Source organism: Trichoplusia ni, chromosome 7 (genome assembly GCF_003590095.1).
Source record: "Trichoplusia ni isolate ovarian cell line Hi5 chromosome 7, tn1, whole genome shotgun sequence".
In the NCBI taxonomy this organism is placed as follows: domain Eukaryota; kingdom Metazoa; phylum Arthropoda; class Insecta; order Lepidoptera; family Noctuidae; genus Trichoplusia; species Trichoplusia ni.
Genome location: NC_039484.1, coordinates 8,054,127 through 8,078,380, shown reverse-complemented (window position 1 = coordinate 8,078,380; position 24,254 = coordinate 8,054,127). Strand labels below are relative to the sequence as shown.

At 34.1% G+C, this 24,254-nt stretch overlaps 4 protein-coding genes across 7 annotated transcripts; 2 read left to right on the top strand and 2 right to left on the bottom strand.

Moving 5' to 3' along the window:
• Positions 1–132: 132 nt before the first annotated feature.
• Positions 133–7,686, bottom strand: LOC113496039 (Golgi resident protein GCP60). Of its 2 annotated transcripts, none has more exons than XM_026875098.1 (10): positions 7,448–7,686; positions 6,979–7,192; positions 6,702–6,770; positions 6,513–6,617; positions 3,163–3,465; positions 2,696–2,775; positions 2,066–2,254; positions 1,592–1,711; positions 1,028–1,176; positions 133–719 (listed from the first exon to the last, which is right to left on the bottom strand). In XM_026875098.1, the coding sequence occupies exons 1-10, from the start codon at positions 7,590–7,592 to the stop codon at positions 603–605; spliced, it is 1,491 nt and encodes a 496-aa protein (XP_026730899.1). In that variant the 5' UTR covers positions 7,593–7,686; the 3' UTR covers positions 133–602. The 2 variants fall into 2 exon arrangements, with proteins under 2 accessions (XP_026730899.1, XP_026730900.1); XM_026875099.1 differs by having other exon boundaries at positions 2,066–2,236.
• Positions 7,687–8,057: 371 nt separating this feature from the next.
• LOC113496034 (GATOR complex protein NPRL3) lies at positions 8,058–15,657 on the top strand. Its single transcript, XM_026875090.1, has 11 exons — positions 8,058–8,535; positions 9,308–9,520; positions 9,736–9,830; positions 10,347–10,560; positions 10,873–11,027; positions 11,146–11,277; positions 11,631–11,795; positions 12,225–12,414; positions 12,663–13,362; positions 13,561–13,754; positions 14,208–15,657. Exons 1-11 carry the CDS (start codon positions 8,337–8,339, stop codon positions 14,360–14,362), a joined length of 2,412 nt encoding a protein of 803 aa, XP_026730891.1. The 5' UTR covers positions 8,058–8,336; the 3' UTR covers positions 14,363–15,657.
• On the bottom strand, positions 12,405–24,125 carry LOC113496040 (beta-1,4-galactosyltransferase 2-like). 3 transcript variants are annotated; one of them, XM_026875103.1, is made up of 5 exons: positions 23,665–24,124; positions 23,323–23,595; positions 22,816–23,031; positions 22,400–22,478; positions 12,405–12,431 (listed from the first exon to the last, which is right to left on the bottom strand). In XM_026875103.1, the coding sequence occupies exons 1-5, from the start codon at positions 24,009–24,011 to the stop codon at positions 12,420–12,422; spliced, it is 927 nt and encodes a 308-aa protein (XP_026730904.1). In that variant the 5' UTR covers positions 24,012–24,124; the 3' UTR covers positions 12,405–12,419. The 3 variants fall into 3 exon arrangements, with proteins under 3 accessions (XP_026730904.1, XP_026730902.1, XP_026730903.1); XM_026875101.1 differs by lacking the exon at positions 12,405–12,431 and adding an exon at positions 19,306–19,774 and having other exon boundaries at positions 23,665–24,125; XM_026875102.1 differs by lacking the exon at positions 12,405–12,431 and having other exon boundaries at positions 22,303–22,478.
• Positions 16,024–19,086, top strand: LOC113496041 (motile sperm domain-containing protein 1-like). The gene is made up of 4 exons (XM_026875104.1): positions 16,024–16,248; positions 16,326–16,489; positions 16,666–16,835; positions 17,406–19,086. Exons 1-4 carry the CDS (start codon positions 16,128–16,130, stop codon positions 17,593–17,595), a joined length of 645 nt encoding a protein of 214 aa, XP_026730905.1. The 5' UTR covers positions 16,024–16,127; the 3' UTR covers positions 17,596–19,086.
• Positions 24,126–24,254: the final 129 nt, after the last annotated feature.

Below are 24,254 nucleotides of genomic sequence, written 5' to 3'. Positions count from 1 at the left end.
TTTAAGTACTAACCTAAACCATCAATTTTTTTTTCCTAATGGCACAAAGAATAAATATTTTTTAATGATAGAATCATTTTTTTTATCAAATCATACTAGCAATGCGTATGAAAAAAAATAGATAGAATGTTATATCTTTTTTATAAATTTCTGTTTTAGTGTATTGATATAGATCATAGAGCTATAAATTACAAAATAAACTTATACACTTATTCCTGATAGAATCTAGTTTAAATGCAAATTAAAATGTGCACCCTGCACAATTTAAACATAAAATTAAAGGATATATTATATCTATTCTACCATAAATAATAGTAACATTTAACTTAAGATATGATAGACGAGAAAACTATATTATCCGACAATATAGTCAAACAAAATAAATAATATTAAATTAACGAAACTTGTTAACTCATCTGTATATTCAAAATAGCTTAAAAATAGAAATTATATCTTAAATAAGCTCATATTGCACTGAAAGGTTACAACTATATCCCATACAAACATGCAGGGATAACAAAATACTGGCAGTACAATATTGATATAATATATTATATTTCATATATATCTTTGTCATGGCTCTATAATAAAATAAATAATGTTTACTGTGTGTAGTATACTTTGTAGTACAGCGTTTTGGATCGCCATAAGCTGTAGGTATTGTCGAATTTCAGAATATATACTCCTTCGCCTGGATATGCGTGAGAGCCGGCGTAAACCTGAAAAAATTAACATTATAGTAACGATACATTCTTAAAATAGAAATGTAAAGGAATGAGTATGGTTAAGTAAATATCTGCTAAAGAAAAAACATTGAAGTAGAAACCGTGCACATAAACATCTGAACTAAACGGTAACTCTGTATGGAAATACTATAGACTGTGTATTTAGTTATTTTTAAGTTATTCTGTATGTCTTCATTACTTCTATTCAAACTGTGTAACCGACACTAAGTTCGCTACTCATCTAGGTAGGTGTATTCGAAAAATCCTTATTATTAAGAAATAGTAATAAGCTTTATATTTACCTCAGTGTGGCAGTCTCGCCGGTAGGTGGGTACGACCTGGCTGAGTAAGGGCCGCGTCGTGGCGGTGGCGCCTCGCTTCTGTGTCGGCTTGTCGGCACCCATCTCTAGGTCGCCGCGAGTCCCGTGGATCGTGTATTCGTGGATTTGTCCTTGAATTAAATATTGGATTATAGATGTAATGTATTACGAGACTTTATAACGATAGTTTGTTTCTTATCAAATAAGGCAACAAACGGACAAAATATGCTATGCTAGGCATAAAGACAACTTCAAGAAAGACTAGACAAGACAAGAATACTATAAACGTCCGTGATATGGATACTGGAAAACGACCCTAAGTATGAGCTGTTATTTACAGTAACAAGTTTGAAATGGAGCTGAGCAAGCTTCTTGGCCAGAAGAAGTGACGGAAGGTCGTCTAAGGCGGTGACAGAATGGTGGCTAAGGAAGCGTCGTCCAGGAGCAAATGGGCCAACAACATAGTTAAAGGCTCGTATCGAATCATGATGACGCTAACGTACGACCGCAACCTAACTTGGCTTAAGATGAAACTCCATAATTTACCTTCAGGGGGATATTCGTCCTCTTCAACTTCATCATCATCGTCCTCCTCATCGCTTTCAGCTACGTGTACTGTGACGTCAGAGGTCGGCGACTTGCACCACTCGAAGAATAAGCCAAAACCTAAAACGCACAATAGGATGACTCATTTATAATAAAAATTAAGTTAATATAGTGCAAACATAGTAAGAAAAGAAATAGGCTTCTTATCAATTTAATGCATAAAATACATTATTGACTCGTACATAACGTAGTAAATACTCACAACATAACATAACATTGTGCTACACGCAACCTATGGTTGTCCAAACAGTAAAGCATAAACACTTGAAATAAATAGATGTGGCTTATCCAATTTTTAATCGAAAAGAATGGACATGGTTCGAGGTTCCGTTGTACGAGTTCACGTTAACATTTACCGACAGTTAGAAAACAAAATATGTTCCTTCATCTAATGAATTAGAAATTACACATCACCTATATCATAGTTATCGGTAGCGAACTCCCAGCAGAGGCTCCTGGCCCGCGGGTGCGTGGGCACCCTGACGGTGACGGTCTCTCCGTGGCCGACCGTCAGCTGGCCGCCGTTGGCCCGCGCAGTCTCCTTGAAGGCAGCGATGTCGCCGCGCGTCCACATGCGTACTTCGTCTACGGCGGGAAAACCATCTAAATGCAATCGTCAATTTTATTATTAAAACATTATTGGATAATAATTGTCAGCTCTGTGCTACAGATGTCCAATTACTCGCTCCCCTACTTATTCCTAGAGTGTAATGATGACATAAGTTAAAATTTCTACAAGACACAGCCATAAAGTTTTAGTTTTTTTTTTATAGTGGCTTATCATGTTTATTGATTATCATCAATTAGTAGAGTTTTTAAGTGTTACAAGTGATAAGAATTGTTTGAAAAAGATTGAATGATAACACTATCATTAGGTTGGCTTTCACTTATAATGGGTTGTAAAGTGGAAGATAACTGTATGACACTAGAAACATGTACTATCAATTAAGGAAAATGTTAGCAATTACAAAATATGTTACTATTTTTTTATATGTTGTCCTGTAAGTGAAAAGAAAACAAAATTACATCGAAAATCTATTATACCTTCATCATCAGAATTTTCATCTACTCTTGGCTCTTCAATGTAGTCATTTACTTCTGCCTTCTCTAATGTCTGCATAGACCTACGAAATAAAATAATTAGAACCTTTGAAACAATATGGGAGATGATATGTCAAAAGTAATGACATAAATACTGGCAAAGTTTGGTTAAATAATAACTTAGATGTGAATACTCTCAATCTATATTAACAAAACCACATTATTATTTGAACAACAATATATTACTATCACATTAATTGTCCTACCACACAAAAGATGGGACCTTGATGGTTCGAAAATAGAATACTACCATAGAGGCACATTGTGAAATGCAAATAATAGTACAGCATGAAATTTCTATTGTTTGTCTATCTATATTCAGGTTGCAAAAGGAAACTGAGCCTGCCCTGCAAATACGCTTTTTGAATATCTGCACTAGGCAAATGCTTGTGTGGAGAACTAAGACTTACTTATTATCCATCAAGGGAGCCACCTCTGTTTCATTTAGATTGCAATCAGTCACAGCCTCAATCAACTCTTTGTCATTAGTATTATGTGAATTCTGGTTCTCTTTATCCTCTGTTGTATCCTTTATGTTGGAGTTTGCCAGTCTTTTATCAACAGCAAGTTGCTGAATGTACTGTTGGTAATGTTGATCTTGAAGCTGGCGGATGAGTATTGCTTGCTGGTCAAAGTTGCCAGGGTACTGCTGCTGGGCATACTGTAGGAACTGTTCATATGTTTGGCCATTGAGAGCATCTTTAATTCTTTGCCTGGAAAGTTAATGTTTGACTAAGTTGTTGGGTAGTCATTTACAATTAGTGACACAAACATAGTTTTATAAGTTGCCTGCAGTGGATTTGATTTTATAACATGTACCTTTTGTAAACTAGATATACTATTTATATGTCACATATCAATTGTGTATTCTATAGCACAGGGATGGCGAACCAATGGCACGCGTGCCATTGCTGGCACGCGACGAAATAATTTCGGCACGTCACTGATTACGAGTTTAAAGAAAAAAGTATAAATTATGATTATGATGTAGCATAATACCTATGAATCTTTGAAAAGCAAACGCGCGCGAGCGTTCGGGTCCGGTGCGCGGGGTGGAGGCGGGGCGTAGTTGCTATGCTAGCGCGGGGAATGCGGCGATGGCGCGGGGCGCGGGAACGCAGCGCGGGGGCTTGACTTGAGTAAATAATAACAAACGAGGCGCAGTGCCCGCGCAAATGGTTTGTTTACGCAAAAAATAGTTGAATTTCATTGCGAAAGTGAACTTTAAAGTTTATTTACGTTATTATTTTCTGTAATTTAATATGGCTAGTTCAGCAAAGAAACTAAAAGTGGAAAATAGTAAGGATACTAGAGAATTTCAGACTTGGTGGACTGATAAATTCGGCGTGATTAATAAAGGTGACAAAGCAGTGTGTGTTTTATGTTCTGGCACCATGGTATGTAGAACATCTTCCGTTAAACGGCATTTTGAAACAAATCACAAATCAATTTGTCAAAAAAGCGAAGCAGAGCAAAAGGAATTAATTGCGAGTGCTTTGAAAGACAGAAACAAACAGTCAACATCAATAAATAAATTTGTTGGCAAAAATTGTCATACAAGTGCGGCAAGTTACACGGCTGCAAATGTCATTGCTCGGCATAGTAAACCCTTTCAAGAAGGTGAGTTTTTAAAGGAAGCCTGGTTAGCATGCGCGCCTTCTCTTTTTGCTGATTTCGAGAATAAAAATAAGATAATTCAGCGCATCAAAGATACTCCTTTGTCCAGAAACACAATAAAGGAAAGAATCTTAAAATTGGCTGAAAATGTTACAGAGCAACAAAAGCTTGACATTCACTCTGCTTCATTTATATCGCTATGTCTCGACGAAAGCACTGACGTCACAAAATCTGCGCGTTTAGCTGTTTTTGCTCGATACTGCGTAGGAAACGTCATTAAGGAGGAATTAATTGCGATAAAATCGTTACCAACAACTACAAAGGGCGCAGATATTTGTACGGCAGTTAAAAATTCGATAGTTGAAAAAGAAATTGATATAAAAAAAGTTGTTTCTGTAACAACTGATGGTGCTCCGAGTATGGTGGGTAAAAAAATTGGTTTCATAAGTTTATTTCAAACTGACGTAGGACATTCGATTCTTGAATTCCACTGCATCATTCACCAACAAGCCTTATGCGCTAAGAGCGGCTTAACATCTCTTGATAATGTTATGGCAGTAGTTACGAAAATAGTCAACCTCATCTCTGCTCAGGCTTTAAACAAGCGAAAGTTCGACGCTTTGTTGGATGAAGTCAACTCCGTGTATAATGGCTTACTCATGTATAATAATGTTCGGTGGCTGAGTCGTGGGTCTGTACTTGAAAGATTTGTTGAATGCTTGGAAGAAATCAGACTGTTTCTGCAAAATGAGGGAAAAATTGAACAATACCCACAGCTTTTGGACGTCATGTGGCTTTCAAAATTGATGTTTTTTACAGACATATGCCAACACTTAAATACGTTAAATGTGAAGCTTCAAGGCACAAACAAAACAATAATCGTCATGATCGATCTCATTCGCGCCTTTGAGGCTAAACTGCAAGTTTTCAGAAACGATATTATCGCAAAAAACTACAAGTATTTTCCATACTTGAAAAAATATATCAATGAATCTGATATACATGAGACAACAAATGCAGAAAATATTACTGAGGAATTTATCTCTGTGATTGATTCTTCAATTAAGGAATTTTCAACAAGATTTTCTCAGTTCAAAGAATTATCAGAAACGGTCAAGTTTATTATGTACCCAGATGTAACGACCTTTCATACACTGAACTTCTCCCAGTTCGATTGGTTGGAAATTGAAGATTTTGAAATGCAGCTGATTGATTTCCAGTCTAGTTCAATTTGGATACAAAAATTCATAGACATGAGAAAAGAATTAGAGTTAATTGAAACAGAAAGATTGACCAGTAATATAAGTAAAGATGCCAATAATAAAATTTTAGAAACCTGGAATGCGTTGCCAGAAACATTTAATTGTTTAAAGAAGCTGGCTCACGCTATTCTAACTGTATTTTCATCAACATATGCCTGCGAGTCATTGTTTTCAGAGATGAATAACATCAAAGACTCTGTTAGAAATAAACTGACTGATGAATCAAGTTCAGCATGCGTTCTGCTAAAAGTAACATCGTACAACCCCAATATAAGTCAATTATCGTCCAATCTGCAACAACAGAAGTCGCACTAATTTTTAATTGCTCTTGTAATTGTATTTTTGGTAAATATAGAGCTTTGAGTTGATATTGTTTTTTTACATTATTTTTCCACTGATCACAAAGTCAAGAATATTTGATGGCACGGCTGCGACGTCATTAAATATTATTCCAGAAAATTGGCACGTATACGCATAAAGGTTCGCCATCCCTGTATAGCACATAGAACACAAAACAGCAGCAATTTAGTTAATTAAACTCTTTTATTAATGCAGCCCGACCTAGATATTCATTGGTCCAATGCAGAGTAGGTCATGGTGTCATAGTTTAGGAAATCTAAAAATACTTACAACACAGGCTTAATTACAATATAAATAATATAATGTTGTGTAGTATAAATAAACTGAATCATATTATGGTACAATCAAAATCAAAAGATGATGAAAAGCCAAATGAAATAAAAATAATTTCATAGCTATAACATCAAGCGAACTATTAGAACCAATGTAATACTGCCCTTTTGACAGTCAAACAACAAAAAAATTGTGGGTAATATTTTCAGGAACAAAGTATTCTAGATGTTATTAAACAAGTTACTTACACTTGCTGTTCTTCTGTCAGTTTATTGCTCTGTTGCTTCTGCTTCTCAAGCATTATTCTGTTCTGCAGCTCCAGGTGAGCTCGCTCTTCTTCTTCTTTCTTTAATCTGTAGATAAATCATTTGTAAAACATACTTTATATAAACTGTTATCTATTTATAAGAACCATAACATATTGAAATGAAGCTTACTCTTGTTGTTTTTTGTCTTCAACATCCTTTTGTATTGCCTCCAGATATGGTTTAAATAGAGGGCATAGTCTGTAAAATTAAATTATGAAAAATTAGGTCCTAGTGCTTGTCCTGTATTACAGTCATTTAATGGATAAATTATTTATTTTGAATATTTTGATTGCAAAATAACAATGTTTGGTAAATAGACCCAGTTTTGGTTAAAACACAAGAAAACTGACATTATTACAGTGAGTCTGGGTTAAATTTAATAAATGTCAACTTTCTTTCATATTACCTGTCCAAAGTATGAACAAAGCCAACCATCGCTTGAATCTGGGACATATGGCCTAGAGCCTGCCATGCAGCACGTCTATCTCGACCAATTACATCCAAGACCCCTAAAGGCGGGGCAGAACTCACGTCCAAGGGCCCGTGAGCAGTTTGTTGAGTGTATGCCACCAGTTTTAATCTATCCTCATAGCTGAGGTGAAGAGCTTTACCTTCCTTATCTAGAAAAGCATTTATTGTTTTAATAAAAACGTAATCTATGAGCGCATAAACAAAGAAGTAAACGGTAATATCGTAAACGAATGTATACCTACTATCGCCGAATACCTTCAAATATCTACATCTAGAATTTATTTATTTTAGATATATCAAAGAGACTGAATATCATTTTAAAACGGTCTAGAATATTTCAAAGGTTGGATAGACAAAGCAGTAAAAAAATTAAATATAAGTCATTTTTTTTAATGAAAAATTACCTTTGAAAAAAGCGAGTCCATGTTTATACACATCTTTTAATGGCAATCCCCATTTTCTTTCTTCGCTCTCTACGATTCCTTGATCAGTTTCAAGGCAAACTTTTTCCAGACTGACTTTGTTATTAGTTTCTACCTTGTTAGCCATTTTTGTGGCAAATAGAATATTGAGGTGCAAATCAAAAAACTATCGTATTCGAGTTTTGACTACACTTTTTTGACAAATGATTTGTCAATTTGTCTCTGGTTCTACTTTGTTTTAATGTTCCCATCAGTGCGAATTATGGCCTTTTTGGTTCCACTAAAAATATTTTTTTGTCTGTCATGAGCAAAAAATCTTTGGGAAACGTAAATTGATTACAGTACACATTGAATACAATGAATTCAAATTAAACCGCTTGTCTCACTGCCAAATTAAATTTTAAGATAGGAAAGTAATTGAGTTTACAGCGCCACCTGCCGCCAAGTAGCATATACTGTCAAAAAAGAGACAGCGCTAGACTAATTTGCTATTGGAAATATAAAACAAAAGACAGTCATTTACAACTTCTAAATGTCAAACAATCGCATATCTTTAGACCTGGAAAACTTTTGCGGTCGCTGAGTTCTCTGACATCAAACGTGACACATGACAAGTGTTTGTACGTCATAAAGTTGCATGTTTTCTCAGTTCATAGAAATAAAGAATCAAAAATAGTCACTTATTTAAAACTGTTGTGTAATTTTCGTTAAGAAAAGTGTTCCGTGTTTTAAAAGTTATTAATAAAAAATGTTTAGAAACATATGTTTAAACAAATATTCTTCGATTACTTCCTTACGATATAACACAGTTATCACCTTGTTTACTCCAGTGTGTTCATAATTTGATTTATTGTTACTTTCATTTGTGAACATGGAAGTGAATCCTTTGAATATATTTTTCGTGAAATCGGACAGCAAAGGTGACAGGCTGCTGTTCAGGTACCCTTACACAACAGATAACAAGGATGAAAGTAAACAGAAGAAATACGGTCGTCACAATCCTTACGCCATTAATTCTACAGAAGACTTACTGCAGAATCCTCAGTCGCAGACGTCGAATATTTGTAAAGGTTAGTCGAAATGTAGGTCATGTCTCTGGCCATCGTAATAGTTTGGTACAAAATTCTTGTAAATACCATAACAACATTATGTTTATCTCTGTAGGTACTTGTGCATTTGTTGATAATGCGCCTCTATTTCTGACTTTGATCAATGGGCTCTACTCTATGTTTATGTTGCAATCCTTAGAGTATTTACTAGTAAATTGTAGCAAGAATGTATTCATTTCGAAATCATAGAGCTAAACTTATTATTCAATACATACATTTTAGTTACAAATGAATCATGGTAATTAGCTGATTTTCCTGCTGTTATAATTAATGAATTTGAAGCTCAAAGTCACAGCAACCTTAATGGTTTAGCGAAATGATTAGTTACACATGTAAGATTTCTTAAAATTCCTGTTATTGTAAATCTTTAAAGTAACACTATTTTAAAGAATTTACTGAACATCAATACATAATCAATGTATATTTTCACAGTATCAAAATAGATATGGTCTAGTTCCAGCTATGATATCAGCATCAACGTCAATATAGAATCATGGAGTTTCTTTTTTTTTTTAATTGTGGCTAGAAACTGATTTAATCCAGCAATGATGATTACCCCACTAGAATAAGCCTGTCCTTTCTAAAGTACATTAAATAGAGTATAATTGCTTGAAAAGCATGCATTTCTTAACCCATTTTTGAACTAACCTAGCGTGAAACCTGGTTCTCCACCACAGTGTAGTGTCTGTTACTGGTGTTGGTTAGTTTTTGAATATTTCAATAATATTTCCAGGTCAGCTGAGTGGCTTCACAGATGAGATGTTATCAACATTGTTTGCTGTTAAAGCAGAGCTCTGCAACAGGAAGTTTGAGCTGAAAGTGAATGATGTCAGGTTTGTGGGACATCCCACACTCCTACCTTATAGAACTAACAAGGATGACACAGCCACCATGATCCTTATCAATATTGTGTTTGCACTGCAGGCTTCCGCAAGTCATTCAGTAGGTAAGGAATAATTATGTTTTTAAATTGCATTTATGCATTCATTTGCATGAATAATTTATGAACTATTTTACCTGAGTAATCTTGTTGTAGTATATTATACAAATCTAGTCAGTATGTGTAGTTATTATTTTATAATATAATTAAATTCTGCTGCCTAATATTTGGTTTTAAAATTAGATTCAACTGGTTTCCCTAAATATTTTTTTTTGTTTCAGTTAAGTGTTACTATGATTTAAGTAAAAGACTGGGTAAGGCACTGAGGCATGAAGAAAAGAGATGTTCATATTTAACTGAAGAAATGAAAATAATGGTAATCAATTTTACATATTTTCACAGTCATATTTTTCATTTTACTTAGCATTAATAACTATACTTGACAATAGTTTCAACTACTTAACTAATACATTATCTTGAAAATCTACGAACTAGTCTTTGACCCATCTACCTAATGCGTGTTTAATATTATTACGTCATTTAAAATTTAAAAAGATCAAAAGCACTTAAGGTTATAAAATGTATGGTAGTGGTGAGGGCTAGTAACATCACTTACTAGTAAAAAGCGTACTTACTTGTAAGTCTCGTCACAAGAGATTTTATTTCACGGTTTTCCCTTTTCGAGACAAAAGAAAAAATACGTATCTCTACTAAATTCGGGAGTTCCATTCGCGAGAGTATCGTTTGTTTATATTAACGACGTGTCATAGTGTTGTCATTATCATCAAACGTAAGACCTGGCCAATCGTCGATGTATCGTTTCCATCTTTCCTTACTGCCAGTATTGTATTACTCTGAACTTGATAAATCAACACAACAATTCCCCTTGCAGTTGGCAGCTCACGACGAAGTATCAGCTCTAGACAGTGAAATAAACGGTGACAATGATGATGAAGAGGACAATCTCCGCCACTCGGTCAGTTCAGCGACCTACAGTAGTGAGAACGGAGTGGATGCGACACCAAAGTCGGCATTCCACCTCATATTACAGCGGAGTTCTCTAGCGAGATCAATGAAAGCTGTGTTTGAAGAACTAAGCAGTACAGGTTTGTTTCTTTTAACCTTGATGAACTGATTCTGTTAGCTATTCAATAATGCTTTATGTATCGGCGTAGCTTAGGTTATATGTATTTATTTAATTACTGATTTTCTCCATTAAGATTTCAGTGCACTTTGTATTAGAAAAAAGCGTATCTGAATTCAAAGGATTAAGATGTCATGTGATTTCGTTTTTATAGGCCAAAGAGATACGGTTTTTTGTCCATTAAGCTGTTTGCATTGGTCCACTTTGCACAGCTGCAAATATGCTGTCAGCCTAGCCTAGACTTTTTTTAAGTGATCATTTTTTTTTTTGACAGGTATTGTTCAAGTTCGGATCAATAAATGGGTGCTACTGTCTTTCTGCTTACCACACAAAGCTCACCAAATTCACAATAGAGGTTTAATTATCGAGCCAGAAACCATAGACAAGTGCCTACAGAAACTCAGGCCTTACCATGGAATCTTGCTTATGGTATGTATAATTTAATATTTTTATCTACATAAGCACATCTATATAAAATTTGTTGTTTATCGTACAGTAACATTATTATATGTATTTAGTGAAGCTCATTTTCCTTTTTGTTTTGTAGGTGAATCCAAATGACCTGCTAGCTTCAATACCTCTAGACAGCAGTTCGGCGCTACTAAGACTGATAAAACTGTACAGCCCACTGAAAAGTCTACAGACACTCGCAATTGAAGCTGATCTGACATTGAAACAGGTATGTATACAAGATACGTTAATTAATTTTTAAACCAGTTTACTATTATGTATCTAGTAAAACGCGTTAAGCATACTAACTTTACAGCGTGGTAGATACATTATGCAGGAATAGCGGGCTACTTAAATGTTGAAGGTAGATGGACAGACTCCACGTAATGCAGTACTCAGCAGAATATAGCGCTAAAATCATGCTGTCCTATATTCCCGTAGATTCCTTTAATTGCAGAAAATTGACCGGCCAGAAATGTCACTTCTGAACAATGTTATACCTTAACTGTGTTTAACAAGGATGTTGTAGGCGTTGCATGAACATACACACATAAATTACCGATCCTTCCTATTGTTTTGCAGGTTTCGCAGCTTACAGGCCACTTAGTATATTGGGCTAAGGCTACTGTGATATACCCGCTGTGTGAGAGCAACGTGTACGTGGTGGCGCCGGGCGCTAACGTGCACATACACTCACCGCTCGTCGAGGAGTTTGCGAAAGAGTTCCCTAATTTATGTTTATTGCAGGTTGGTTCTTTGTTATAATCTGTATTACTTGCGACTTGCAATTTTTTTCTATACATAGAGTTTTTTTTTGTTCTGCCCTGTGTATAGTATTGAAGTTTCTACATGTTTTAAATGATGATACAAATGGCATTATTTCGGATAAAATTAGATTCAGATGATTTGGGTTAAACATTACAAGAAGGAACGATAAACTCAAAAACTGTTAAAAAAAAACGATAATTCTTTAGATTTATGTTAGTTTTGTTTGTTAGATTTGTGTACGGTGTTCCTACGCTTACTTGCACAATTTCTATATAAAAACGATAATACAAAAAAAGTTCATGGATTCTTATTAATAGTACATGAAAGTCCCACTATATTGAATAGTTAATAATGTTATAGTAGTCAATCACCTTGGCACACATACATTGCCTGTTCGCTGATGGCCAGATGCTGAGCGAGTTCTCGCTGCCGGCGCCGCTGTGGTACGTGTCGCGTAACGGGTGCGGCGGCGGCTGCGGCGGCGGCGGCGGCGGCGCGCGGCTGGCGCGCTGCGTGGCGTGGCTGCTGCGCCGCCGTCTGCTGCTGCAGCTGCACACCTACGTGCAGTTCAACTCGCCGCACTGGGGCCGCGACCCAGGTACCTCACGGGATTACCTATTACAGTGCTCATGCTATAATACGTCATTTAGTAGTCTTAAAGAGAGATTTAAAAGCATATATTATATTGTCAATTTTTGTACCATAACAGTAATGACGAAGTAAAGAAGATAGAAATAAAGAAACGTTATACTGTAAGAATGTACTACAATAGATGGTTTTTAAAGTAACGGATGAAAAAGAATATTTATATACTTAAGTTTACTTTTTTTTTTCTATTAATTGCAGATGGGAAAGAATACTACTGCGAGAAACACGATGTATTCAACCAGTCATGTAGCGTGTCTTTCTCGTCTCTCAATCAAATGCAACTGAATGTACCCGAGCCAGTCGAACCGAGAGAAAGCGCTAACATTTTCCCAGACTCCGACGAAGATTACCCTACAGAGAACAATCTCAACCAAACAGACTTCTCACACACAAAACCGATAGTCATAGAATCAGAACACAACAAATACGACAAATTCAGAGAAAGCGATTCAGCGAACCATTCGTTTGACGACGGTATAGATGTAGTCGACGGAATCAAACCAGTCACGAATGGCGTAGACTATGAAACCAAAGCTGATAAAGTTCAGAAGAAAATCCAAGGCAACTCGGTTGATAGTGGAATATCAAGTAATATGAACGGTACTAATAATGTTAACGGTGTGAATGGAAATGGGGAAGTCACTGAGAACGGTCATACAGAATTGACGAAGGCAGAAGTAGATAAATTGGACACAGATAAGAAAAGTTTGCCTTCAAGACTGTCAGACCTTTCGTTGAAGGATAGTGAGGCGACGTTGACCAAAGATACGAGTAGTGATGAAGACAAGTTCGAGACTGATCAGGACATCTCTCCGCGACTGAAGACTAATGGAATGGTGAATGGAACTGATAAAAAGAATGGAGTCTCTTTAAATTTGAAATTACAGAGTGAAATGAGGTGAGAATAGAAATTGTTAGCAAAATTTTTATATGGTCTACGAGAAAAATTACAAGTAAAACATTTGTAATTTTTATTCTAAAACTAGCTAAATAGCTGTTGATATAATTCGCGCATTCGTAATAAAACTTAATGAAAATTTCAGCAACAAATTGTTAGTTTTTTGATTTATCATTGTATTTTAAATTGTCTTTGCAGTTTTCAACCGCCTACAGTGTGGAACGTGCCTGCTAGTTGTGACGTAATAGACGCATGTCGTATCCCCAACGAGCCTCCGACCACAGAGTCTCTGTTAGACACTTTCACTTCGGAGGAACGTGCCGCCTTAGCAACAGTACCCGCGTCTAAAAACACTGACGACCTGTTGTTGCTTGCTCAGCTTCATAAAAAAGGTAGGATCTCTAAACTAGTCTTTTTTTTTATTAACATCTTTTTAAGTCTACATGTCCCTCTTTAGTTAGTTTGGCTAGTCTAATATCAAAATATCATTGTTATATAATATAGATTTGTCAACTAATTACCACTTTCTTCTCAGCATTTGTCAACCGATTTTAAAAAGAGGAGGTTTTCAATTTTTCTGTTTTTTTTTCTCAGAACTTCGGACTGGATAAACCAATTTTGTTGATTATGTTTTCATTTAACATGAAATAGTTGTCATTTGGTCCCATAAATCTCATTGTTTGGTTTACTACTTTATTTAATTGAAGTGGGTTGTATATTTTTATTGTTAAAACAATATAACCGTTAAATATGCCTTAGGTAAAGAGGTGGTATATTCTATAGACCTAACTTTAATGTGTCAAAATTCTGAAAAACTAAACCATTTCATTTATAAAATATTTCAGGCTACTTCCGAGGTGAGCAGCATTTAGAAGAAATTATGTTTATGGAGAATGTGAGCCGGTCGCAGCTGATGCAGCTCCTAGATAAGTTCAAAGATGTTCTCATCACTTTCGAGACCGAAGACCCTGCCGTCGCCATGTTGTATCCCTACCAATAACTCACAAATCGAACACTTAATCTTAGTAAAAGCATAATTATCAAACCAAATTGTGATAAGTTTTTCCTTGAAATTCAACATTTTATGCTTGTTTTTCTCTACCTATGGGACTACACCACGTTTCTTAGTAATATTCTTGCAGTTGGGGAAGAGAGATGCTGCTTTATACCGTGTATCTGCTCTCACGCTTTCATAAATGCTATATTATTAGAGACGGGTAGATAGGGTGGTAGGCTCAGGTACAAGAATAATATATTATTTGAGTTGTGCTTATATTAACTAGGTATTTTTCTGAATTAAATAAAAAATGTTCGAGTGCTTGTACACAACAGCTATTTAATTACGGTGCTGATTTGCTTATTTTGGTGTATTAAACACGTAAAAATCAAGCAATTTGACTAATCAATTGAACTTTATCATCACAAACTTTAATATTCGTTTCACCACTATTCACATGGCATACGAAAAGCAATAGATTTTGCTATAATGTGATACGGCTAATGGTGGCTAATTACTATCTAAATTGAGATTCACAATAAAATATTTATAGTATAGGGGGTCTTCCACCATCCTGTCAAATACTACTGCTGCAATATTTTCGCAGAGAAGCATCGCTTTAGTGAATGTTTTCTCGCTTCCATATAAATTATAGAAGGCCCCCTGATCACTTCTATTGATAGTGCCTTTAAACACTTAATAAAATTCAGGAATGTTTTTTGTGTAATTACAAAACTAGTGCTAAATGTAACTTTTAACTAATGATGTAGTTATTGTATTAAAATTGAAAAATAAAAACATAGAGTTCATGAACAATTTTGTATTTGTTTGTTGATGTTAATATTTCATTTCCTGCCAAGATTTTACACAATCAATCGACCTTCTTTTCATAATTGATTTATACTTATAACAGTATTTATAATGCTCTCTAAAAAAACATTTTTATATAATTTTCTGAAATAATCTGGCATCTATGTTCGAATGGTTCTGAATTTCTAAAAATATCTTACCCATTTAGGATTGTGATTTAATTTATTTATGTTTAGAAAATAATTGGTCTTGCCTATTTGTTTAGAAAAATTGTATTATTATATAGATAAATTGGGTCTTTAAATTAGAGATTTCACATAGAATATAGTAGTATCATCTGTTTTAAATGACAGTAAGTTATATTAATTATTAAACTACAATAACTGCCTGAACCTTGTCTGCATACGTAAACCAATAAACTGTATCTACTGATTTCAAATTTCTTAACTGTGAGCTACTAAATGTAAATAAATAATGTTCCATTAAAACATTTTGTATTTATTATACGAAATATATAAATTGAATTAAGGGATTGTTGTTTCCATTGCCATAAATACGGTACTAACATTGTAGATTAATATTAAAATAATATTAATCTACAATGAAAATTAAATGAGAGGTAAATAACAATTACTACGTTAGTAGAAATGGTAGATTATAAATATCTGTGGGAGAAACGTTAGTTAATGAGTTAATGTACTGAAAACTTATAAAGGTTTTCTAATTTTGATTTTATCTATATATTCAACGCTTGCAATGGAAATATAAATGTAAAAAAATATTGTGTGTTGTATATTTTTTATTTTACATTCACTTATAAGGCAACATTGCATTCAACTGTCAACTTATAGACCATTGTATTCAGTACTGTCAACATCACGTCATTGTCAGTTGTGTATTTGCAATCGTGAAATTGTTATTGTTTTTCTATTGTGTTGTTTGCAAAATCGAATTTAAAATGAAAAATTTCCCCGTGTTCGTGTTTCCAGTTTCTTTGGAATTCTATTTGAGCGCACGTCACACTCATAAACAATTACTGACTGTTTATAATCCTTACGATTTCTCTGTTAATTTTAAAGGTATTGTAAGATTCTACGACGTGTCGTAATTATCTTATAGAGTTTTTATGTATTGAGTTCATGATATTTTTTTGCAGTATTATGTACGTCTCCAAACAAGTTTACAGTGATCGACCCCGAGGGTGTGATTGCTCCTCAGAGTTGCATCGATATCGTAGTGCGTTACACACAACCATCTGTTACACACTGCGACACAGCCGAAAAGTTTAGGATAACAATGTATGACAAAAATACCCAGCAGGTATGAATAACTAAACAACCGTTTCTGTGTCATATAAATATTTATACAAATTAATTCAATCTTATGTTTGTTTAGTGGATGTGAGCGTATCAACGTCGCTACAGGTGTTGACTGTTTATTGCATTAGATTAATGTAATGACCTACATTTTAAATTGCTTTTTACTTTGATTTACAGGCTCTGGGTAAAAGAGATATATTAACAAAGCTTATAGAAGGAGAACCTTCAAATACAAACCAGGAGAGTTTAGGAGATAGTTTCCACCCACTGGTAGCAAGAGCAGCGCCTGTGAGACCTGTTGATGACCATTCCCGGGTCACACCTTGCCAACATCCCACTCATCACAGGTTAGCCTACTACAAACACCTTATTCTTAATTATTAGTATAAGTACCATTACCACTTGTATATTAAATTTCTCTTGGCTATTCAGACAATGGATCAACCTACTTTTTAACCAACTGACTAAAGTTTACTGGTCTGGTTCTATGGCCCACTTATTACTTACATATAAAAACTATGAACTACTTAATTCATTTGTTATTAAACAGGAAACATTAAACTGATAGGAACTAACCCCTCCTATTAAACTTGATAATGAATTCATAAACAAAAAATATTTTTACTTCATTAAGTATGAATTAATTATTATGTTTCAAATGTTTAATAACAACATGTTTGTGTATTTTATTTAAGATATAAATATTTCTAAATATGTATACAATGAACAATTGAAGTTATCTAATCAATTCAAAGGTAATCAATTAATTTAAAGCTAATATTGTTGATAAAAAGATTAAACTATCAATCCCCTTTTATTATCACATGTGTTATTTACAAACAAGAATCACACACATGTACAAATTGCATTAACATAAGGAAAGCACATCACTATTTTATTGTTTTTTTTTATTGCAGAGATCAGCAACCTGTCAATGTAGTGGCAGTAGCAGTCAGTATATGTTGTATTGCAGCTCTGCTTCTCCCTACACAGCCTGAACAAGTAGTTAAATCCCAATGGCCTGACTGGCTGCACATTGGTTCAAACCTCAAATTGGTATTCTCCTTTGTCCTTGGTCTAGTATGTATGCTGGTTTTAAGACCATAAATATTAATATTTTGATAATAATATGGAATTTTATTGCTATGTGAAACTTAAAATTTTCTGTAAATAGAAGGAAAATATACTTTTTGTTAGTTGCGTAATTGATTGAGTTGGAAAGCATTTATTTTTCTGACAAAATGTAAATAACAAGAACACTTGTAGCAATAAAAATCCATGGTATTCAATAAAATACCCATTTAACATTATTTATAAATAAACCATGACCAATATTGTGTTAAAATTGTCAAGAATTTTATGTATTTGTAACTACAAATTGGATATACAACAAAACTTTAAGATCTGCTTGATTGAGGTACCTGATATAGAACTCTAACCTTTGGACTAATCATTTAAATTGACAAGTCATTCTGTAATTGTGCGCTCAGTTGTGGAGCAAAAAGGTTGAACACATCACTATGGGAACTTTGTTGTTATTCAAACAGTTATACCTACTAGTTTTTACAAGGTATGAAAAAAACGAGAGAAGTCACTTGTCATGAAATAGACGATGTTTATAAAAGACACAATAGTCTGTTGGATTATTATTGTATACGCAGGCATATTAACAATGGAAAGTTGATAAATATTTCCAACGCACGAATTTAATTATCATTTGCCGATATCATATATAAATGACTAGTATATTTCATTTATATTAAACTAGTATTTTATATTGTGCACTTATATTATGGAGTAAAATTAATACTCTTGTTTAAATTTATTTTGCGTCCAGTTTGTTTATTTAATGTTACAGATATGGTACAAATTTATAATTCCGTGTTACCATTAGCGAACTATTCTCTTGAATTAATTTGGCGTCACAGCCGCCGTGGTATTTTCTGGTGTGTTAATCTCCACTGCCACTGGTTGTGTAATTTTATTCAAATGTAATTACTAAGTTAATTTAAAAGAATAGAGAGACCCTAATAAAAAATTGCGTGCTATAATTTTGATTTGTAATTTTAATTAGGTGTAATTCATTCAGTCTTTTTTTGTTTATGTGATAGGTGCTTGGTGCAAAAAAAAATGTGTGATTAAAATTTAAAATAGGTGCTAATATTTTTAATTGAAATGATTGGTATAAGTTTTCAATTTACTGCCATACATTGCTTTTAAAGCTGAGTCAAATTGTTTACGTGGGTACAAAACTCTTGTAAAAGCCTTTCTCGTGTCTACTTATGGTATTTTTAAGTGATTAAATTATATGTATTTTCTTTATGTAATGGTGTTGTTGCATAGGCATGCTAGTATTGTTATTGTGTAAATAGTTCATAACTAATTGTAGTTGTATATACAGAGACCCTTGTGACATACACAGTATCTTGTATTGTTTAAAAATAAGCATTTTCTTGTTAGTGTTGTACATAATTATGACAAACCCTAACCAATATTGCTTATGCGAATGATTGTACCTTCTTTTACTAAATCCCCCTGTGATTTGGGACCACCAGCAGTGAAAATATTCATGCCAAATATACCTACAAATCAATCATGGTTTATGTTTTATTTGTTATTATAAATTTTGAATGATAAATTTTTTCCTTCTCTGATATAATGTGCAACTAGGTTTGTGTTAAGTTTTATTTTAAGAAAACTGTCAGTCCTTTGGGTGGCTTATTTTAATATACCTTAAGACACTTCAGGTGGTCTTTTTACACCCAGGTCGTCAATGGGAGAAATATTAAAAAAGGGATTCTTAAATAAAACTATGAACATATTTTAACTGTTTATTCGCTACAAAAAAGTTAATAGTGGTAACGACGAAATTCCTTGCGTGCTATTGAGCAAATGCACTAGCTGGCTATTTTTGCTGCTATAGTTTCTAACTTGTAGATAAAAAAATAGATTAGGACAGTTTTAAATTTGCTAATATTCTAGCTAGTGAATTAACAATTTTAAATCGAATTATTTATTAATTTTTCTTATTTATAAGTCGTGGTGGCCTTGCGTATTTATGTATGTATTTGTCCGCACGTTATGCTGGTTCGATCCCGACGCAGGCAAGAACAAACGTGTCTTCTTAAAATTAATAATTTTCTCTTTTTCTTTTTTAAGACACTTCTTCAAAATTTCGGGATGGTGAACATCATCGTAAGGAAACTTTGCAAAAGTTGGAATCTTGATTCGTCAACCCCTTGTAGCTTTTCAACCCTTGTATATATCGGAGGTGGCGGGTTCCGGGCTGTGAGACGACTTAATACTGGCATTACTATTTAGGTATATACTTCGTGTTTGATATGACAAAGTCTCAACATTCGCTTTCTGTTATATAAGGTATTTTACCTGAATTTTATGATCATCAGAAAGATCAGAAGATCAGCTGAATCTTGATTGATAACTCCGCTTGGCTATAGAGTTTACACTGGCTAATAGATCATGATTGGCCTAGCCTTTTCCCAACTATGTTGGGGTCGGCTACCAGTCCAACCGGTTTCAGCTAGTACCAGTGTTTTACAAGGAGCGACTGCCTATCTGACCTCCTCAACCCAGTTACCTGGGCAACACGATACTCCTTGGTTAGACTGGTTGTCAGACTTTTCAAGCTTCTGACTACCTTGTAACGACTGTCAAAGATGTAGGAATAACAGCCGGGACCCACAATTTAACGTGCCTTCCGAAACACGGAGGAACTCGTTATGACAAAGATGGTCACCCATCTACGGACCAACCGCGTCAAGCATAGCTTAACCTGTGATCGATACACTTATGCGGTTATAGCTAAGCCACGAGCTCCTCTGGCTAATAGATCAAACACTACTAATTTGTGAACCTGATGTAAATTAGCTTTTAGAATTTTGATGTGTCCATCTCTTTACGACGCGAATGTATTTAATTAGTAATTGTGACTAGATAGTTAACTCTTAATTGTAAATAATTACCTTAGATACTAATTATTAATTGTGAATTTATCCCTTCCTTAATTTCCTGCATTTATCCAGCCCCATATAACTGCTTGACAGGTCTACGTCCTATTCTATCCTAATATCATTCAAATACCTGCGTTTCCAATGATATGACGACTCTATTTAGGTATAGTTAATCAGAATATCTGATTCCAGTATCAATTATACAATCCGTACAATCCAATAGCCAACAATGGTGAACGCTCATTATTAACCAACTCCTTTTTTATAATATTATAATTCACAAGGGAGTCTAATATTTTGAATTTATTTTACTTACGGTTCCTTTGCCTACTAAGAATTACTTGATAATAGTTGCGCTATTTTGTTTTATATTACTAGGATTGAAAGAGCAAAAACCTTATCAAAAAAACAATTCTCAATGCAGCAATGAAACCATCGTTGATTACATATTCAATCGAAGGTATTGCACAATATGTAGGAACCTGCTTAAATAACATTTCTTAAAACAATATACCTATTCTACTATCAAAACTAAGAATAGTGAGGCCGATGTTACTTGGAACAACTGGAAAAATCTGCAAAATATCGCCGTCTCTATCTTACACAACGTTCGCATACTTTTTAACGCTACAACCATATTTTTGTTTCCCGAACCGATACGTTGCGTCCGAAAGCGGTACTGTATATGCAAGTTGTTGAAGACACTATTGTAACTCATATCAAGACAACATTTATAAATACATTTAACAGATCTATGGCTATTAGGGCATTGCTACATATTATAAACATATTTTATAATAGACCTGAAGAATGAGTCTAACGATAGGACGGATTAGACTGCTTTTAACAGTCTAACTATATTTATACCTTTAGGTAAACATATTACGTAGGTATTGTCGCGTAGTTTGTGTAAGTAATCATTAAAGCTAATGTAGGCCTTATAGGCTTAACCGAGGTTTTTTATCGTATACTTAAAAAAAAACGATAATAGGGCAGAAGACATTGGCCTTTGATGAAAGAATAAAGTATTTTAAACTAATTAATAACATTAAAACTTCTCTACTAATGCTTTCACAAACAATAATTACAAAGGATCCATGTTGGTAGATAAGGTGTAGTAAATATTTTGTTAATTAATATAAATAGTTTTTAAGACAAGTCAACAATTAACAACAATCAAATCTCGTTCCTCAGTAACATACTTAGACTTATGTAGATTCATGTAATTGCACTATATTAATAACTATAAGAAATCTATGGACAGAAATCGTTCAATTCCTCAACAAGAATATCACAATGTTTTATTATGTTAATATTGCTTTATATTAGTTTGAAATTACGTAATAGGAACGTTGCAGTGTAGCCGAGTAAAATTGTTGGTCTTCTTAATTCTAATTTTGTGAATGAGGTAGATTCGAACATGATATTAAATGGGATTTTGGAAATCGCTAGCCAACAATCATCAATCAACAATTCATAGTCAAACCAACCATTTGAGCAAATAAAGAAACCTAAACATTATTTTGATACAGAGAATAATGAACTTTACTGCATTGTGATAAGGTTTAACTGCGTGGACACTGCATTTTCAAGAGATATCAAATAAAACCTTTTAAAAGGTTGCTTCTTGCCCAGATCTACCTCATTTTAATTATCTAACCACTACTATTGCTTACTTAAACTTGTAATACCTACATACTAAAAATCTAGTCGAGTCAAGCTAAAGTTTAAATCGAATCTAAGTGTTATCTATTAAGAATTAAATTCTATAAATCTAGCTCACTACTTATGTATTAAAGTGGTCTTAAAATTGATTAATTAAAGCGAAATTGAACAAGTGATATGAGTGACACTAGTTATTTAGTTGTAGTATCAATTGGTTTGATATGCTACAAGTCAACCATGATATGAGTAAATAGGGGATGCAGGACTGTTGCTACCTCAGTGTATTGCAAAGAGCTCAATCCATCAGCCGCCATCTTTTCTTTTGTGAAGGACCCTGCTTTTTTGCCCATGTCCCTGAAATCACAAAAAAAAATAGACATACTCAATGGTATGGTATGAATAAAATACATCTTTTTCTCAACAAAATCATACAACCAACATAAAATAATATCTACTGTCCTAACTAGATAACTTTTTTACAGCAGCTTTTTCAGAATGAATGAAAAAATAATTAACTAAATTTATTCATCCAGTCCTTGCTCTGAGGTGACAAACACGAAAAAAAAAGAGAGGAATTGAGAAGCTCCTCCTTTTTGAAATTTGGTGTCTTCACGAGAATCTTACCTATTACCTATATTAAAAATGACTACCAGTTTAAGACTGAGGTTAAAAAATATATATAGGTACTTACAGTTTCTTTACAGGTGTATGAGATGCCAAGTGATAGCGACTTATCTCAGGTTCAAATCTACATAATTTGAGATCATTCGCTTCCAAACGAGAATACAAGTCATCATCTTCTCCTTCCCAACCAAAATACTCATTGCTCATGCCATTTATTTGTTTGAATTGCTTTGATACAATTGCTATAGCACCACCAAAGAGGTTTAAGTAAGGTAAAACAAATCTGAAAGCAATTAAGACTTCATTTATTCAAAAACTAAGTTATCATTAAGAAGAAGCGTAATGTAAATAAAAATAAACAAAAAAATAATACCTTTGTTGCCAAACAACATAATATGTATATTATGTTAAGTGCCAGCAAGTTCAAATTCAGTGTGGAATGAGAAATGATTTTCAACCAGTTTCCTGGACAGGTCTAAAACTAAAATGAAGTGCAAACTGTAGTCAAAATAACAAAAATAAAACACTTAAGAAAAATAAATGAGATAAAACCTCTATGCACTATTTTATGTACCTGAATTTATTGATACTTGATGACATATGCCTAGGTTGTTCAGTACAAGCATACAAGTTTGCTGGTCTCAGTGGTAAGAGATCAACATCATGGAGAACAAGACAAGGATACCCTGCTTTCATAGCTGCAACTGCCCCTATATTCAAGAGCTTGGCTCGATTGTAAGGCCTAGAGTCTACTTGTTCCACCACATAGATGCGGTAATGGATATGTTGGCGATGGAAATATGTGTGCATATATACTAGAAAACCTCGCAATTCTTCAGCTCTGTCCCTGCAAAAATAAAGTTGGCATCAAGCTGTTTGTAGCATCTACATAAGGTTTTATTCTCTGATTATTTACCTGTAAGGTACAATAATAGCAGTGCTGTATTTAGGTTTACAGTCAGACGGAGCGTATTCTCCCCCTTCCTTTATCTTATGGCCTTCTATCAAGTCTCCGCCAACTATACTAATGGACAGACTAGTTTCATCGTGTATAATGTCGTAATAATCACAGTCAACTATAGCGGTACTGGTGAAGTTAGCAGCAGTTTCTTCGTGAAGGTTTTTAACAATATTATCTTTCTCAATGTACTCATATGATCGACGCGCATTCATATCAGGATGCAGCAGTATCATTAATGTAATGACCACCACTCCGCAATATAAAATCTTCTTTTTGTATGCATGGCGCATTTTGAAGGCCATAAAGTACCGCTAGGTATGTTACTTATAAAGTCAATTGACAATTTTCATTTAAAATAAATTAATGACAAAATTAAGGTCAAAATAACGTGTTGTTTACGTTTGATCGATCGTTTCGTGACAGCTGTGCTTGACATTTCGGATTTTGATTGTCAATGTCAATCTGTAACTTCCACTAGAAGCTGACAACTTACTTCTACCAAGCAGCTGACAAAAAAATGGATGTGTGTAAAATGTAAAAGGATA

Coding starts and splice junctions, on each gene's coding strand:
- LOC113496039 (XM_026875098.1), bottom strand. CDS start 7,592: ATGGCTAACAAGGTAGAAACTAATAACAAAGTCAGTCTGGAAAAAGTT. Junction 6,771..6,978: donor TTTGTTCATACTTTGGACAG/GTAATATGAAAG, acceptor TTAATTTTACAG/ACTATGCCCTCTATTTAAAC. Junction 2,255..2,695: donor TGAAAATTCTGATGATGAAG/GTATAATAGATT, acceptor GATTGCATTTAG/ATGGTTTTCCCGCCGTAGAC.
- LOC113496034 (XM_026875090.1), top strand. CDS start 8,337: ATGGAAGTGAATCCTTTGAATATATTTTTCGTGAAATCGGACAGCAAA. Junction 9,831..10,346: donor CTGAAGAAATGAAAATAATG/GTAATCAATTTT, acceptor TTCCCCTTGCAG/TTGGCAGCTCACGACGAAGT. Junction 13,755..14,207: donor TGCTCAGCTTCATAAAAAAG/GTAGGATCTCTA, acceptor AAAATATTTCAG/GCTACTTCCGAGGTGAGCAG.
- LOC113496041 (XM_026875104.1), top strand. CDS start 16,128: ATGAAAAATTTCCCCGTGTTCGTGTTTCCAGTTTCTTTGGAATTCTAT. Junction 16,490..16,665: donor ATGACAAAAATACCCAGCAG/GTATGAATAACT, acceptor TTTGATTTACAG/GCTCTGGGTAAAAGAGATAT. Junction 16,836..17,405: donor CAACATCCCACTCATCACAG/GTTAGCCTACTA, acceptor TTTTTATTGCAG/AGATCAGCAACCTGTCAATG.
- LOC113496040 (XM_026875101.1), bottom strand. CDS start 24,011: ATGGCCTTCAAAATGCGCCATGCATACAAAAAGAAGATTTTATATTGC. Junction 23,032..23,322: donor TCAAGTATCAATAAATTCAG/GTACATAAAATA, acceptor AATTGCTTTCAG/ATTTGTTTTACCTTACTTAA. Junction 19,775..22,399: donor GCTCTTTGCAATACACTGAG/GTAGCAACAGTC, acceptor GTCGTCTCACAG/CCCGGAACCCGCCACCTCCG.